Here is a 17148-nt window from a genome sequence, read left to right on the forward strand (position 1 = left end):
CCACCCAGAACCGCCCCCCCAGCCCCCCCCCCCGGCCCCGCCCCCGGCACCGCCCCCAGCACAGCCCTCCAGCGCGGCCGTGGGCGGGACGGGAAACGCCAGCCGGGGAGACTGAACCTGGACTCCGTGCCTGGCGCGGGGCCAATGACAGCCCGGGAGCGCGGCGCCGCTTCGGGCCGGAACTTCCTGCGTTCCAGGCCTGCCAGTCCCGGCCCGGGCCGGGTGTGCGCGCCCGCGTCACCCGGCCTTTCCGGAGCTAGGGGGCCGAGACCGGGGGGCTGGGACCCTGCTCCGCCCCGCGGCCCGCGGCCCGCGCGCCTGCACCAGCCGGGAGCCCGAGGCCCGAGGGCCCGCCGCGCCCGGGGCCAGGCGAAGCCGGGGGTTACGGGGGGCTGACCCGTCTCCGGCGGCTCCGCTGCGAGCCCGGGCACCGATGGCGGCGGCGGCGGCACTCAGAGACCCGGGACAGGTGAGTGCACAAGTAGCCACCGCGACCCCCACGCTGTCGTGCCTGGCGCCGGGACCGCGGAGGTGGGCCTTGTCTGTCTTCTCTCCTCTCCCACCTCTCCTCGGCTTTTGAGTCTGGGGGCGCTGGAGGAGAGCTACGCCCAGCCTCGGGTGCTGGATCCAGGCCGGAGATGATACAGAGCGCTTCCCATTTCCGAAATCTAGGGGCAGGAGGCGAGGAAGGGTTTCCTAGGCACAGGGACCAGCGTGTGCAAGGCTTGGCGGTGAGATTGAGCTGAGGGTTCGGAGAGCAGGTGGGAGACAGTGAGCCCCGGAATGGCGGGCTGAGGAGCTGGGCCTCTATTCTGAGGGTGTTGGGAGCCATAGATGGTTTCGAGTAGAAGAGGAAGATTATCTGACTCGGGTCTTGACAGGCTCCCCGTGGACGCAGAGTGGAAAACGGACTTGGGGTAAGGGTGGAGGCAGGGAGGGCAGGGAGTCCGCTATTGCAGTAGTTCAGGTGAGTACTGCAGGTGGATGGAGGTAGAAGTGCTTGGATTCTGGATCCGGCTTTTAAGTCAGGCTGACCAGATTTTCTGATGTCGAAGGTGAGAAAGAGAAGGGATGGTTTTTGGCTTCAGCAGCTGGAAGGATGGATGCGGGACGGAGCTGGGGAAGTTGGTTGTAGAAGGAATTTTCAATATAAAAGCAGAAGTGAGGTTTTGGCCCTGCTAAGCTCTGATGTTCCAGAGACCCCTGAATGGAGTTGAGTGGGCAGCTAGCCACTGGTTACGTGTTTGGGGGCGGTATAGTTAAGGTTATGAGAGACCAAATACACAAAGGGACAAAGGCCAGACCGTATATAAAAATAGAATTCTTACCCACAACCTGCAGGGACCTGCCCAGGAAACCAACCTCTTTATCTACAATAAACAACCCAGGAAGCTACCCTGCTTAAATTAGACTCACAGGAAGCCAGATTGCTATCTCTAGTGACAATCCGGGAACAGTAACTTCTGTAAAAACCGGCCCCAGATGACCAGGGCTGGATTAATAACTGACAGCTTCTCTAATATTTGTTCCTACTTCCAACTCGGGGCCAGGCAGAGAAAACCAAATATGCACCCCTAACCTATCACATAGGATGCCCTGCTTCTAGTTAGCCTGCCTGCAGCTTCCTTGGGCCAGCAGCCCCCAGTCAGGGCACATCTGAAGCCTTCCCTTTTCTGCTATAAAGCTTTCCCACTCCTCTGCCAAAGCATAAGCAACAGTGGCTCCCTCCCTCGCTGTTGCAAGCTCAGTATAAATAGCCTTTGTTTTTCTTACTTGGTTAGTCTTTCCACAGTTAAAACATCTAAATGTGGCATCTGGTGTGTGGACAAGGGTGTGGTTGTGTGTCCAGTTCAAGAAGGTGAACCTTCAGGTCAAGGCGGCAATGGTGTTAGAGAGAAAGAGGAAGGCGGGGCCTGAGAACTGAGAACGGGGTCTCTTGGTGGGACACCGTGGTTGGCTTGTTTGGCATCATGCAGACAGACATGGAGGAGTAGTGGTCGTGGTGGTGGTGATGGTGTTGCTGTGTGGGGAAAGGGGGTCTAGCAGGTGGTGTAGATATGGGAGGGATGGGGAGGCTCCGTAGTAACGGAGGCAGTATTACAGCGAGCCCTGGGCTGGTGCTCATTCACCCCTCTGCATCCTCGGCAGGCGTCTGTGGTGCCCCTTGATGGGGCCGGGGGTTTTCAGTTGGGCTGGGGAATTAGCTCAGGGGCAAATGGGGTCAGCTGGGAATGGGTGACCCTGAGTGGGTGGGGATAGGAGAACCCATGTGCAACATAGAAGAGGAAGAGGCCCAAGGGTATCTGATATCTGTGTGGCTCTGCATGGCTTAGATTGAAGCCAGGAAAGAGCTGGGTGGGGAGACCTTCAGATCACTGGTGGCTGTTGCCCTTGGCAGTGGGAGCCATCCAAGGATCTGGATGGGATCATGGTTGGATTTGCTAAGAACTTTCTGCATGTCGTGTGCAGAGTGACATGTGAGGGTCCGTGGCAACGGCTATGATGTGGGCTGGGATGGAGAGAGAGTACAGTGACAATGGGGATGCAGTGGTGAGGTCCAGAGTCTGAGGAAGGTGCAGTCCAAGAAGTGATATGCATATAGGAGTGAGTGTGAGCTGTTGGCCCCAGGGCCTTGGTACTCGCAATTAAGGGAGAAGATTGAGTCCGTGTTTGTACGTGGGAAGCATGATGTTGGTGACATGGGAGGGGGCCCACAGAGGAGGGGGTTGGGCCGTGGTGTCCCTCTGCCCACCTGCCTGTTGATGCTGTGGACTGACACAGAGGTCAGGTGAGGCATACAAAGGAGCAAACACCAGTGAAGCCAGGGCCTGGGATCTCCTCTGAGTTGGGAAGCTGGGGAGGAGAGGGAGCAGGGGACAGACGGGGAGGCCTGAGGAGAGAAGCTGATTCTGGAATGAACTGTCCCCGTCATGGCAGGGCTGTGTGACCTTTGAGGACGTGACCATTTACTTCTCCCAGGAGGAGTGGGGGCTCCTTGATGAGGCTCAGAGGCTCCTGTACTGCGACGTGATGCTGGAGAACTTTGCACTTATAGCCTCGCTGGGTAAGGCCTTCACACCCACTGGGGGTCCTGAGCTCGTTTCTGCCCGTCCCCTTTTCCTTCCCACGGCCAGACCTATTGGCCCCGCTTCCTGCCCGCCTCTCCCAGGATATGTGCTGCATATTCCAGGCCCACGCCGAGTGCAGCGTCCCATCCTCTTCCTGAGCAGCCCCAAAGCACTGGGGGGAAAGGGCCGGCAGCGAGGAGTCTTGCAGGTAGCCCAGTGGATCCCAGCTGGCTTGGCCACTCTCTGCCTGGGTGATCCTGTCCTTTAGCTAACGTTTCCTAGGGCCTGACTGCTGGGAATTCTGGCCCTGATGTGGTCACCGCTTGCTGTGACCACTGGGATGTTCCTGCCATACCTCCCTTGTGTGGTCCTGTTGTAATACTTCACTTTCTTTCCTCTGGTCTGTCATCAGGTGGTTCACCTGGCCAGGTGCTGGCCACTTACCTGCCCTGTCTTTCCCTCAGGACTTACCTCCTTCAGGTCTCACATAGTCGCCCAGCTGCAGATTGGGGCAGAGCCATGGGTGCCTGACAGGGTGGACATGACATCAGCCATGGCAAGAGGGGCGTACAGCGGACCTATCTCTGGTGAGTAGGGGATGCGGGGACAGGTGACATCACTGCTGTCTTCAAATCACACCTGCAGTTTTTCTCATGTTCGTCATTGTTTTGGTGCCGAAGCCAATGGCCACGTCTCTCTTCTACCTTTCCTTTCCCATTCTTGACACATCGCCCACTTGTCATTTCTGCTCTGACTTGTGGCCCCTGGCTCACTCTTTCCACAGCTCCCTCTGTGACTGTCTCCAACGTGGACCTACACTTAATATGGCATGATAGGTGCATATTCCCTTTCATAGTCCTTAAACAGCAGCCGCTCAGTTGCAATCAGATTTTCCTGGGCCTGGACACACCGTTCTGCACAGGGTTCCGTGTGTTAGCAGCGGCCAAGGCCCTGCTGGAAAGCCTTTAGAAAGAAGTGAGTTGGAAACCCCGCCTTCTGGCCTAAGACTGTGCCCCATCCTTGTGTCCTTGGTCCTGGCAAGGCCTCCCTGGTTTGTGACCTTGCCAGGCACAGTACTGCAGAGCAGACATCCTTACCCTGACCTCCGGCTCCTCTTCTTGCCAGCAGTCCCGAGGACTCATGCCAGAGTCAGGCATGATTTGTCACGGGGCTGCTTCCTTCCGTCTGAGTTCCTAGGAACTTCACCAGCACTTCTCTGCTTTCAGGGTTTTGCTGTGGAACGGAGGGTGAGCGTAGAGTGTCTGCAGAAGGAGTGTCACAGGACAGGAAGCTCAAGGTGGCTCTGTCCAACCAGAAGGACTACTCCTGTGACACGTGTGGCCTGTACTTGAAAGACATTTTGCACCTGACTGAACACCAGGCAACACATGCCAGGCAGAAACCAGACGTGTGTGAGGCGGCTGGGAGAGGGATCGAGTCCATGCTGAATATAGACAAGCCTGTCAGAAGGGATGAGGACAGGGCCTCACCTGTGAAGAGCTGCAGAGATGACACATCAAAGGAACCTTTCACAGTCAGGGAGGATGGGAAGGACTTTGTGGGTGGGATGGCCACATCCGGCTTTCTGCGGCATCAGGTCGCTCACAGAGTGGAGGAGCCCCCCCAGAGCACTGGCGTGCAGAGCCATAGCAAGTGCGGTGAATTTGGGAACGCTTTCAGTGACAAGCCCACACCTATTCAGCACCAGAGAACCCACACTGGAGAAAGGCCTTATGAGTGCAACAAATGTGGGATATTCTTTAGCCACGCTTCCGGCCTCTTTCAGCACCAGAGAGATCACAATAGAGGAAAGCCTTATGAGTGCTGCGAATGTGGGAAGTTCTTTAGCCAACACTCTAGTCTCGTTAAACATCAGAGAGTTCACACTGGGGAAAGCCCTCACGTGTGCAGTGAATGTGGGAAATTCTTTAGCCGAAGCTCCAACCTCATTCAGCATAAGAGGGTGCACACAGGAGAGAAGCCTTACGAGTGCAGCGAATGTGGGAAGTTCTTCAGCCAGCGCTCCAACCTCATTCATCATAAGAGGGTTCATACGGGTAAAAGTGCTCACGAGTGCAGTGAGTGTGGGAAATCTTTCAACTGCAACTCCAGCCTCATTAAGCACTGGAGGGTTCACACTGGAGAAAGACCTTATAAGTGCAACGAATGTGGGAAATTCTTCAGCCACATCGCCAGTCTCATCCAACATCAGATAGTCCACACTGGTGAACGGCCTTATGGGTGCAGCGAATGTGGGAAAGCCTTCAGCCGGAGCTCCGACCTCATGAAGCATCAGAGAGTCCACACTGGGGAACGGCCTTATGAGTGCATCGAATGTGGGAAATTGTTTAGCCAGAGCTCCAGCCTCAACAGCCATCGGAGACTTCACACTGGTGAACGGCCTTATCAGTGCCCCGAATGTGGGAAATTCTTTAACCAAAGCTCCAGCCTCCATAACCATCGGAGACTTCACACCGGTGAGCGGCCTTATGAGTGCCTCGAATGTGGGAAAACCTTCAGGCAAAGGTCTAATCTGAGGCAACACCAGAAGGTTCACAAACCAGACAGGCCATATAAGTGTGGCGAATGTGGAAAAGCCTTCAGCCAGAGGCCTACCCTTGTCCGGCACCAGAAAATTCACACTAGGGAAAGGAGTGCAGAGAATGTGCACCCTCCTCCAGCACAACGATGTGCAGTGGAGATAAGCTCTGAGAACAGTCTTTACGAGGGGGCCATCAGCCAGAGGTTGAACCTCGTTCATCCCAGTGTCCACACTGGGCAGATTCCCTATGAATGCTAGTCATGTTGGAAGGTCTCAGGAACAAAGTAGCATTTTCTCACCGTGGACTCTACCAGACCTTTGTCACTGCAAGTGTTTGTGGTAGAAGCCATTGAGCTCTGGCAGGTCTCCAAGAGCATGTGTCAGCCAGTCCCTGTGTTCAGACCTCTTCTCTTTTGCCAGGAGGGAATCCCGAGTAGCCTGAGGCCACAGGAAGATGTCATTCCCTCCTTCTGTGACCAGTGTAGCTGTGGACATGACCCATCTTTGACCATAAAGACCTGAGCTGGGTTCTCCTGGCGGCTTTCAGAGAAGGTTTCCCTTCTTCCAAGGGAAGATCTCCTATGATGCTCATGATGGATTTATCCAGACTCCACATTACCCATCCCAACAACTACCTACTTTACATTGCCTTAGTGATAAAGCCCCCTTTAATCCCATGTGTTCTGATCACTGTGAAGTGGGTTGAGAACACGGTTAAGGTCTACCAAACTAAAAGGGTCTCCAAATGTATTGCCTCAGAGAAAGAGCAGGATAGTGGAGAATAGCTGTCCAGATTTGGCCTCCTTTGTGTTGCTACTCAAGGCTTCCTGGGGAAGATGGTAGGACTTTGTGGGCCTAATGTGATCTGAATGGCATGAATTTTTGTGAGCCAGAGATTATCCTGAGGACGGGGCAGTTGTGACAACCTCCTCTGTATCTGGGAGCAGCATGAATAGGGCCCCATTTCCACGGGATGCCTCATGTTCCCTAGCACTGTTAAGCAGACACTGTTTACCTGGCACCTGCCAAGGAGCCATATGCCTTGAAGTTTAGCATCTGGTATACAGGTGTCCTAACTGTAAGACTTACTGGGCCCAACTGAGACCATAATTTGTACGGAAACACTGGAGGTGATGATGAAGTAGACGAGTCTGCAGCAAACTAGAGGGAATGTACCTGTTCTAAAAGTGCATCCACAAATGTTCCTTTGAATGTGACTGTGCAGAATTCAGGCTTTGCAGAAATTCTCAGGACCTCCAGACCTCTGTCCTATGACTCAGGTCACTGACAGAGCAAAAACCTAAAGGTTTTGTGGGTACTAAGTCTCTCTGCATTATTCGTGCCACAGCCATTGCTGCATTGGCAGGAGAATGGGGGCTGAGAGAAGGTAGACCCTGTACTCCAGGGATGTAGCATTTGTCACATAGCCAGCCATTTTTGCTGCCAAGACAGAGAAGGGAGTCAATGTAGGGTTGCCAAATCTAATTTTCTAAAATGAATGGGAGATCAGATTTTTATGTGCAACAATTTATTTAAATGCTTTGTTGAGATATAATTGTCATGCAACAGTTGTACATATTTGATGTGTACAATTTGAGAAGTTTTTCAGTATGTATACACTCAGGGAACCAACACCAGAACCATGACAATGACAATGGACCTATCCATCACCCACAAAGCTACCTCGTGCCCTTTACTATCCCTCATGCCTTCCCAGAAAACCATGATTTACCCTTTTTTCTTTTTTTACTACAGATTTGTTGCCTTTCTTAGAATTTTATACAACTGGAATCATAAAGTATTTATACCCTATTTTTGGTCTTTTTTCTTTTACAACGTAATTATCTTGAGAATTATCCATGCTGTATGTATGAACAGTTCGTTCCTTTTGCTGTTGAGTAGTGCTCTCTTGAGTAAATCCATCACAATTTTTTATGCTTTATTTTTTAAATTAAAAAGTCTCTGGTAAAATACACATAATATAAAATTTACTATCTTTACCATCTTTAAGTGCATAGTTCAGGGGTATTAAGTACATTCATATTGTACAGCCATCACCACCATTCACATCCCGAGCTCTTTTCATCTTGCAAAACCAAAAGTCCTTACCCATTAAACAATAACTTCAAAGCCGCCCCCCGCAAGCCCCTGGAAACCACCCTTCTACTTTCTGTCTCTCTGAATTTGACTACTTCAGGTACCTCATATGCATTGAGTCATCTAGTATTTGTCTTTTTGTGAGTGGTTTATTTCACTTGGCATAATGTCCTCAAGGTTCATCCATGTTTTATGCCATGTGTCAGAATTTCTTTTTATGGCTGAATAATATGCCATTGTATTTTTATGCCATATTTTACTTATTCATTCATCTGTCAATGGATATTTGGTTTACATCCACCTTTTAGCTATCGTGAACCATGCAGCTATGATCATGGGTGTACAAATATCTCCTTGAGACCTTGCTTTCTATTCTTGTTTTATTTATTTATTTTTTAAGATTTTATTTGAGAGAGAGCAAGCAAGAGAGAGCATAAGTAGGCTGAGGGTCAGAGGGAGAAGCAGACTCCCTGCTGAGCAGGGAGCCCGATGTGGGGCTCAATCCTGGGACTCTGGGATCATGACCTGAGCTGAAGGCAGACAGCTAACCAACTGAGACACCCAGGCGCCCCCTTGCTTTCTTTATAGATATATCTGGAAGTGGAATTACTGGCTCATATGGTAATTATATTTTTAATTTTTTGAGGAACTGCCATACTGTTTTCCACAGTTGCTCTATCATTTTATATTCCTACCAACAGTATACATGGGTTCTGATTTCTCCACATCCTCACCAACACTTGTTTTATCTTTAAAAAAAAAATCTAAAAAATGTTTGAATAGTATCTATCCTGATATATATGAAGTGGTTTCCTTCTATCCTACCTTGTTGAGTGTTTTTATCATGAAAGGGTGTTGGATTTTGTCGAATGCTTTTTTTTCCATAAATTGATAGGGTCCTATGTTTTTTCCTTCTGTTAATGTGGTGTATTATACTGATTGATTTTCGTATGTTGAAACTTCCTTGCATTCCAAGAATAAATCCCACTTAAACATGGTATATAATCCTTTCAGTATGCTGCTAAATTCTGTTTGCTAGTATTTAAAGATATTTGCACCCATGTTCATAAGTGATATTGGTCTGCACTTTTCTTATACTATCATTTTCTGGCTTTGGTATCAGGGCAAATGAATTAGGAATTGTTCTCTTCAAGTTTTTGGAAAATCTTAACAAAGATTAGTGCTATTTCTTTAATGTGTAGAATTCACCAATAAAGTCACTGGGTCCAGAGCTTTGTTGTGAGGAGGTTTTTGGTTGTTTATTCATTATACTTACTAATTATAAGTTTATTCAGATATTCTCTTCATGACTCAGTCTTGATAGGATTTGTATTTCTAAGGATTAGTCTATTTCACCTAGGTTCCATTTTTTGTGTGTACAGTTGTTCATAGTACTCTTGTAATCCTTTTTATTTCTGTAGAATTGGTAGTAATGCCCCCACTTATATTTCTGATTCCAGTAATTTGAGTCTTCTCTCTTCTTTTATTTTTTTTTTTTAAGATTTTATTTATTTATTTGACAGAGAGAATGAGAGAGAGAGCACATGAGAGGGGGGAGGGTCAGAGGGAGAAGCAGACTCCCTGCCGAGCAGGAAGCCTGATGCGGGACTCGATCCAGGGACTCCAGGATCATGACCTGAGCCGAAGGCAGTCGCCCAACCAACTGAGCCACCCAGGCGCCCCTTCTCTCTTCTTTTAGTCACTCTAGCTAAAGGTTGGTCAATTTTGTTCAACTTTTTGAAGAACCATCTTCTGGATTTGTTGATTTTTCTCTATTGTTTTTCTATTCTCTATTTTTTAAATCTCTAATCTTTAGTATTTTTTTTTTAAGATTTTATTTATTTGACAGAAAGAGACACAGTGAGAGAGGGAACACAAGCAGAGGGAGTGGGAGAGGGAGAAGCAGGCTTCCCGTGGAGCAGGGAGCCCAATGTGGGGCTCAATCCCAGGACCCTGAGATCATGACCTGAGCCGAAGGCAGACGCTTAACAACTGAGCCACCCAGGAGCCCCATCTTTAGTATTTCTTAACTTTGTCTAGCTCTTGGTTTAGTTCTTCTAGTTCTTTAAGTTGCAAAGTAAGGTTGTTAATTTGAGATCTCTCTTTTTTAATATAACCTTCCTCCATACAGCTTTTGCTACATGTCATAAATTTTGGTATGTTGTTTTTGTTTTCTTCCTTCCTTCCTTTCTTTTCTATCTTTCCTTCCTTTCTTCCTCCATCCATACTTCCTTCCTTTCTTCTCCCCCCTCCCCGCTTTTTTTTTGAGAGATAGAGAGCATGCACGCGCCCATGTGAGCAGGAGGGCGAGGCCCAGAGGGAGAGGAAGAGAATCTTAACAGACTCTGCATTGAGTGTAAAGCTTGACCTGGGGCTTGATCTCACGATTCTGAGATCATGATGAGCCAAAATCAAGAGTCGGACACTTAACCGACTGAGCCCCCCAGGTGCCCTGTGTTTTTGTTTTCTTTCATCTTGGGTATTTTCTAATATTCCTGGTGATTTCTCCTTTGTTTCAGTGATTGTTTAAGCATGTGTTATTTAATTTCCACAGATTTGTGAATTTTCCAATTTGCCTTTCATCAATTTCTAACTTCATCCTGCTGAGATTAGAGAAAATAGTTTGCATAATATCTTTTAAAACCTATTAAGCCTTAATTTGTGACCTAATGTGGTCTATCATAGAAATGTCCTATGTGCACCTGAGAACAATGTTTTCTGTTGGTGGTGGTTAGAGTATTGTGTACATTTCTGTTAGTTCTGATTGGTTTATTGTATTGTTCAAGACCTTTATTTCCTTAATGACTTTTTTCCATTATTGAGAGCAGGGTGTTGAAGTCTCCAACTATTGTAAAACTATTTCTTCCTGTCAGTTTTTGAGTCATATATTTTCTTGGTCTGTTATTAGTTTCACAAATGTTTATAATTGTTATACCTTCTTGCTGTATAAAACCTTTTATTATGATATAAAAATGTCCAAATTTGTGTTGTAAACTTTTTTCGTATGGAAACTTATTTACATGGAATGTTTTTCCATCCTTTCACTTTCAACCTACTTGTGTCTTTAACTTAAAGTTAGTCTCTGTGGACAGCATATAGTTGGATAATATTTTAAACATCCATTCTGTCAGTCTCTGTCTTTTGATTGGAGAGTTTAATCCATTTACATTTAAAGTAATTACTGATGAAGGATTTACTTCTGTGATTTTGCTATTTGTTTTCTATATGGCTTTTCTGTCGTCCATTTCCTATATTACTGTCTTTTTTTTTTTTATGTGAAATGCTTTAATTCCCTTCTCATTTCCTTTTGTGTATATTCTATAGCTATTTTTTTTGTGGTTACCAGGGAGATTATGTTGAACATTCAAAAATTATTAACACTCTAATTTGAATTTATATTAACTTAACTTCAATACCATACAAAAACTCTGCTCCTATGTAATTCCATCCCCAACTCTTTCAGTTATTGATATCACAGAATTACATTTTTATACATTTTATGTCCAAAACATAGGCTAATAACTGTTCTTAAAGATGTACAAGCTTTTTAAGAAAACGCATGAGCTTTTTAAATCATGTAGAAATTTTAAAATGGAGTTATAAACCAAAGTTACAATAATAGTAGTTTTTAAAATTGTCCATGTATTTATCTTTACAAGTGATCTTTATTCCTTCATATGGCTTAGAATTAGTCCAATGCCCTTTGGTTTCAAGTGGAAGGACTCCCTTTAGCATTTCTTGCTGGGCAGGTCTAGTGGTAACAAACTTCCTTGGATTTTGTTTATCTCGGAATTAATTTCTCCCTTACTTTTGAAAGACATATTTGCCAGATAGATGAGCTTGGTTACCATTTTCTTTTCTTTCAGTACTTTGAACGTACCAGCCCATTGCCTTCTGGCTTCTAAGGATTCTGATGAAGAATCTGTGGATAATCTTATTGAGTATCCTTTGTATGCGACAAATCACCTCTCTTGTTCCTTTCAAATTTCTTTGTCTTTTGACAGATTGTAATTTGTCTGGATTTGGGCCTCTTTGAATTTATCCTTCTTGGAGTTCATTGAGCTTCTTGGATGCTTATATTCATGTATTTCATCAAATTGGGGGAGTTAATTCTTCAAGTTATCCCTCTTCTCCTTTCTCTCATCTCCTGGGATTCACACAACATGTATATTGTTCCTCTTGAAGGTGTTCCAGAGGTGCTGTATATTCTGTTGACTTCTTCTATCTTTTTTCTTTTGATTTTCCTATCTTGAAGTTCACTGATTCTCCCATATCCTCACATCTGCTTTTGAATCCCTCTAGCAAATGTTTCATTTCAGTTATGGTAATTTTAGCAACAGAATTTTTTTTTTCTTTTTATGTTTTCTGTGTCTTGTGTGACATTTCCATTTTGTTCATACATTATTTTCTTGCCTTTCTCCATATCTTACTTTAGTTATTTGATCATCTGTAAGATAGTTGTTTTAAAGTCTTTGTCTAGTAGAGCTACCATCAGGTCTTTTTAAGAGATAGTTTCTGATGATTTTTTTTTTTTTTCTCTGAATGGGCCATACTTTCCCATTTCCTTATATGCCTTGTGATTTTTTTTTTTTTGAACACTGGACAATTTAAATTTAATAATATGTTAACTCTGGGAAAATCAGATTCTTCATCTTTCCCCAGGGTTTGCCATTTTTATTTAATTTTTAGAATTTAATTGTCATAGGTTGTCTCTGCTGGGGAACAGCCTGTGGTGTATCTCAGGTCTTTTCTGAGCCTGTGCCTTGAATTTTAAAATTCTCCTGTATATGTGATTGCTTTGGAACGTCTTAATCCTAAATATTTAGCTCCCAAAAGGAGAGAAAGAAAAATGAAGGGGAAAAAAATGTGCTGGTACCTAAATTCCCTGAAAGTCACTCTGCCAGAGAGGGAGGGGCTTGCAACAATTGGATAAGGGTTGCACAAATGGCTGCCCACTACTGTGATTTCACCTCTGCAATCAGGTTAGAGCACAGATCCTCAATATTTGGAAAGTGGGGTCCTACCCAGGCTCCCAAAAATTGCATGCATGCTGCTCCAGGGACACACACATAGCTGCCTACCACAGGGCAAGGGGATAAGGGATGGGAGCGGCTACAGTGCTAAGGACTGACACTAACCCAAATTAACTGTAATTTACTACTGCTTAAGCCTTCCTCTGGAAGTTGTAAGCCTTTGAATGGATCCCAGAGTCCCAAAATAATTACAGTAGACACATTCTGCCAGTACAATTGTTGTCAGGGTAGGGAGATTACTTTCTAGTGCTTCCTATCCACTACCTTTCCAGAATCCTTATTCAAATGCACTATAATTTTTTAACCTTTTAATATGTTAAATGACATGGGTTTTTAGCTATTACAAATTAAGCTATGACCATGAATGTACAGGTCTTCATATGGGTCTACGCTTTCATTTCCCTTGTGATAATATCTAGGAGTACAGTACCTTTGTCACAGGGCAGAGAAATATTTAAATTTTTGGAAACTGACAAACTGTGTTCTAAAGTGCTTAGACCATGTTACTTTCCCCCAGCAGTGAATGAGTTCCAGTTCTTCCATATATTAGCCAACAATTGCTATGATCAATGTTTTTAATGTTTGTCATTTTAACAGGTAGGTAGTAGTAGATCCTCACTGTGGCTTTACCTTGCATTTATCTAATGACTCATGACCTTGAGCATTTTTAAAAATGTTATTTACCACCCACATATCTTTGGTAAAATGTCCTTTCATATCTTTTGCCTTCTTTTGAAATAAATGTCGGTTAATATTTCTATTTTCATGAACAAGAATACAATGAAACAGCAAAGAACTTTGTTGGAACTTCAGTCATTTATCAATGATGTTGTAACTTATTTACTTAATGGGGTAATAAGTTTGAATACTGAAAATATTTCCTTAAAATTTTATGTTGTTCCCAATGGAAAACTATAGACACAATACACTTTTAATTATTAACATAATGTCTACTTTCTTAAATCTTCACAGCTAATAAAACAATAAGTCCAGCTTTGAGCTATAGTGTTTACCATGCAGCCATTTTCAAGCTATGAATGCTGCCCGTGAATGGGAAGTTGGGGAACTGTGTGTAGTAGTACACCACTGTATTTTATATCCATCATAGAGATGCAACAGATGTAAATAACTTTATGCACAGGTTTCTAATTCCAAATTTAACTTAATAGATATAGGGCTACGCAGGTTACCTATTTTTTATTATGTAAACTTCAGTCATTTATGCCTTTAAAGGAATTTGTCCATTTCATTTAAGTTGTCCATTTATTGGTATAGATAGGTTCATGATTTTCCCTTATTCCCCTTCAATATTTGTATAATCTGTAGTGATGTCTCCTTTCTAATTCCTGATATTTATAATTGGTGTGTTTTCTTTTTTAATGTGATAAATCTTAGCTAGAGGCTTATCTATTTTATTATTCATAAGGCTTTTGGTTTTACCGACTTTATAGTTTAGTCTGTTTACTTCACTGATTTCCATTTAGGTTTTTATTATTTGGGGTTTTTTTTCTTTTTTTTTTTTTTAAGATTTTATTATTTATTTGACAGAGAGAGACACAGCGAGAGAGGGAACACAAGGAGGGGGAGTGGGAGAGGGAGAAGCAGGCTTCCCGCTGAGCAGGGAGCCCGATGCGGGGCTCGATCCCAGGACCCTGGGATCATGACCTGAGCCGAAGGCAGACGCCCAGCGACTGAGCCACCCAGGCACCCTGGGGTTTTTTTGCTTTTCCTAGTTTTCATTTTACTTTATTTTTAAGATTTATTTAAAGTAAACTCTACATGCAGCATGGGGCTTGAACTTACAACTGAGTCGAGTCACATGCTCTACTGACTGAACCAGCCAGATGCTCCTTCTTTTCTTGTTTTTTAAATGTGGAAACAGATCCTTTTCTCAATACTTTTGTTTAATGTTTCCTTATAGTTCACTTAGCCTTCAATCCTGACAATTTCCTCTTACATTTCCTTCTAAATATTTTGTATTTTTACATTTTATTTCAGTCTGTGATCCATTTTAAGTTCGTTTTTGTTTAAGGTAGAAGGCTTTTCTTCCTCTTGTGTCTCACATCTGGGCAAACTGATAAGAAAGCCCTAGTGGTCTCTTCTTTTGCAAGATTCAAACCATGTGAGCCCCTGCCCAAGCAAGGAAATGGTATTTATCTCAGCCCCACCTTCAGGTATTCTGGGTATGCTAGTCTGTTTCTATTAATAATTTAAAAAACTGTACTTGGAAATTTTAATAATAAAAAGTTATAAAATTAATATAGTCCTGTCTGGAGATGACGTAAGTGAGCTACATCTCTGGCCTGTTAAAATTTGAGCAATAAAAGAGAATCCAGACCATTATGGATTAAAATACACTGAACACATAAAAATGAGCCCATAAGGAGACTTCTTTAAAAAGATAAGCATAAAGATCTTACATGCCATTACATCTATATGACATGGCAGAAAAATTAAGTATGAAGCTTAAATGAGTTTAAACTCACATGAAAGGATTGAGCAAAGATAAATAAAAATATAAGTGAAATTTCTATAAAGTGGATACATACCGAATTCACACTGGCTGATACTTTTGGGGAGGTAGAATATGTGACTAGGTATTCAGACAAAGAAAAATTCTCAAAATTTCTCAAACTCTTCCAAAAAAAAAAACCAAAGAGGAGGAAATCCTTCCAAACTTATTTAAGGCCAGCATTAATTACCCTAATGACAAAACCAGACAAGAACACCACAGAAAAAGAAAATTGCAGGCCAATATCCCTGATGGACATAGATATAAAAATCCTCAACAAAATATTAGCAATCCAAATAAAATAATCCATTAAAAAGAACATACACTGTGATTAAGTGGGATTTATTCCAGGCATGAAAGTATGGTTCAACATCCACAAATCAATCAATGTGACAAACTACATTAACAAAGTGAAGAATCAAAATCATCTGATCATCTCAACAGTTATAGGAAAAGCATGTAACAAAATTCAACATCAATTTATGATAAAAACTTTCAACAAAGCAGGAATAGTGTGAATATTTCTCAACACAATAAAGGCCATTTATGACAAGCCCACAGCAAACATACTCAACAGTGAAAAGCTGAAAGCTTTTCCTCCATGATCAGGAACAAGACAAAGATGCCCACTCTCTCCACTTTTATTCAACATAGTATTGCAAGTCTTAGCCAGAGCAATTAGGCAAGGAACAGAAGCACCCAAATTGGAAAGAAAGAAATAAAACTATCACTATCTGTGGACGGTAAGATTTTATATACAGAAAACCCTAAACATTCCACCAAAAAACTATTAGAATTAATAAGCAAATTCAGTAAAGTTGCAGGATACAAAATCAATATACAAAACCAGTTGTGTTTCTATATACCAACAAACCATCAGAAAGAAAAAATTAAGAAAACAATCCCAGGGGCGCCTGGGTGGCTCAGTCATTAAGCATCTCCCTTCAGCTCGGGTCATGATCCCAGGGTCCTGGAATCGGGCCCCGTGTCAGGCTACCTGATCAGCGGGAAGCCTGCTTCTCCCTCTCCCACTCCCCCGCTTGTGTTCCCTCTCTCACTGGTCTCTCTCTGTCAAATAAATAAATAGAATCTTAAAAAGAAAAGAAAAGAAAACAATCCCATTTACAATTACATCAAAAAGAATAAAACAACTAGGAATAAATTTAATCAAGGTGAAAGACCCTTACACTGAAAATTTAAAGACATTGATAAAAGAAATCAAAGAAGACACAAATAAATCTAAAGATATTTCATGCTTATGGACTGGAAGAAATAATATTGTTAAAATGTCCATATTACCCCAAGCAATCTATGGGTTCAGTGCAATCCCTATCAAAATCCCAATGGCATTTTTCACAGAAATAGAACAATCCTAAAATTTGTATGGAATGACTGAATTTGTACTACATAACCAAAGCAATTTTGAGAAAGAAGAACAAAGCTGGAGGCATCATACGTCTTGATTTCAAACTATATTATAAGGCTACAGTAATCAAAACAGTATGGTATTGGCATAAAGCAGACACACAGACCTACACAATGGAATAGAGAGCCCATAAATAAATCCATGCATATGTAGTCAGTTAAATTTATGAGAAAGGAGCCAAGAATATGCAATTGGGAAAGGACAGTCTCTTCAATAAATGGTGCTGGGAAAACCAGATAGCTACATGCAGAAGAATGAAACTATACCACTATCTTACACCATTCACAAACTTTAACTCAAAATGGATTAAAGACTTGAATAAAAGATGAGAAACCATAAAACTCCTAGAAGAAAACAGGCAGTAAGCTCCTTGATGTTGCTCTTGGAGATATTTTTTGGATTTGACTCCAGAGACAATGGCAGCAAAAGTAAACAAATGGGACTAGATCAAACTAAAATGCTTCTGCACA

General features: G+C 43.5%; 1 protein-coding gene across 1 annotated transcript; it reads left to right on the forward strand.

Annotated features, from left to right (window-relative positions):
* Positions 1–433: 433 nt before the first annotated feature.
* On the forward strand, positions 434–5885 carry ZNF792 (zinc finger protein 792). Its single transcript, XM_021700851.1, has 4 exons — positions 434–469; positions 2938–3064; positions 3533–3655; positions 4295–5885. Exons 1-4 carry the CDS (start codon positions 434–436, stop codon positions 5866–5868), a joined length of 1860 nt encoding a protein of 619 aa, XP_021556526.1. The 3' UTR covers positions 5869–5885.
* The last annotated feature ends 11263 nt before the right edge of the window (positions 5886–17148 follow it).

Source organism: Neomonachus schauinslandi, chromosome 16 (assembly GCF_002201575.2).
Source record: "Neomonachus schauinslandi chromosome 16, ASM220157v2, whole genome shotgun sequence".
NCBI lineage: Eukaryota > Metazoa > Chordata > Mammalia > Carnivora > Phocidae > Neomonachus > Neomonachus schauinslandi.

Bases quoted from the DNA above. Each gene is read 5' to 3' on its own strand.
- ZNF792 (XM_021700851.1), top strand. From the start codon at position 434: ATGGCGGCGGCGGCGGCACTCAGAGACCCGGGACAG. The intron at 470-2,937 runs GTGAGTGCACAA...CCGTCATGGCAG, and splicing joins CACTCAGAGACCCGGGACAG to GGCTGTGTGACCTTTGAGGA. The intron at 3,065-3,532 runs GTAAGGCCTTCA...TCTTTCCCTCAG, and splicing joins TGCACTTATAGCCTCGCTGG to GACTTACCTCCTTCAGGTCT.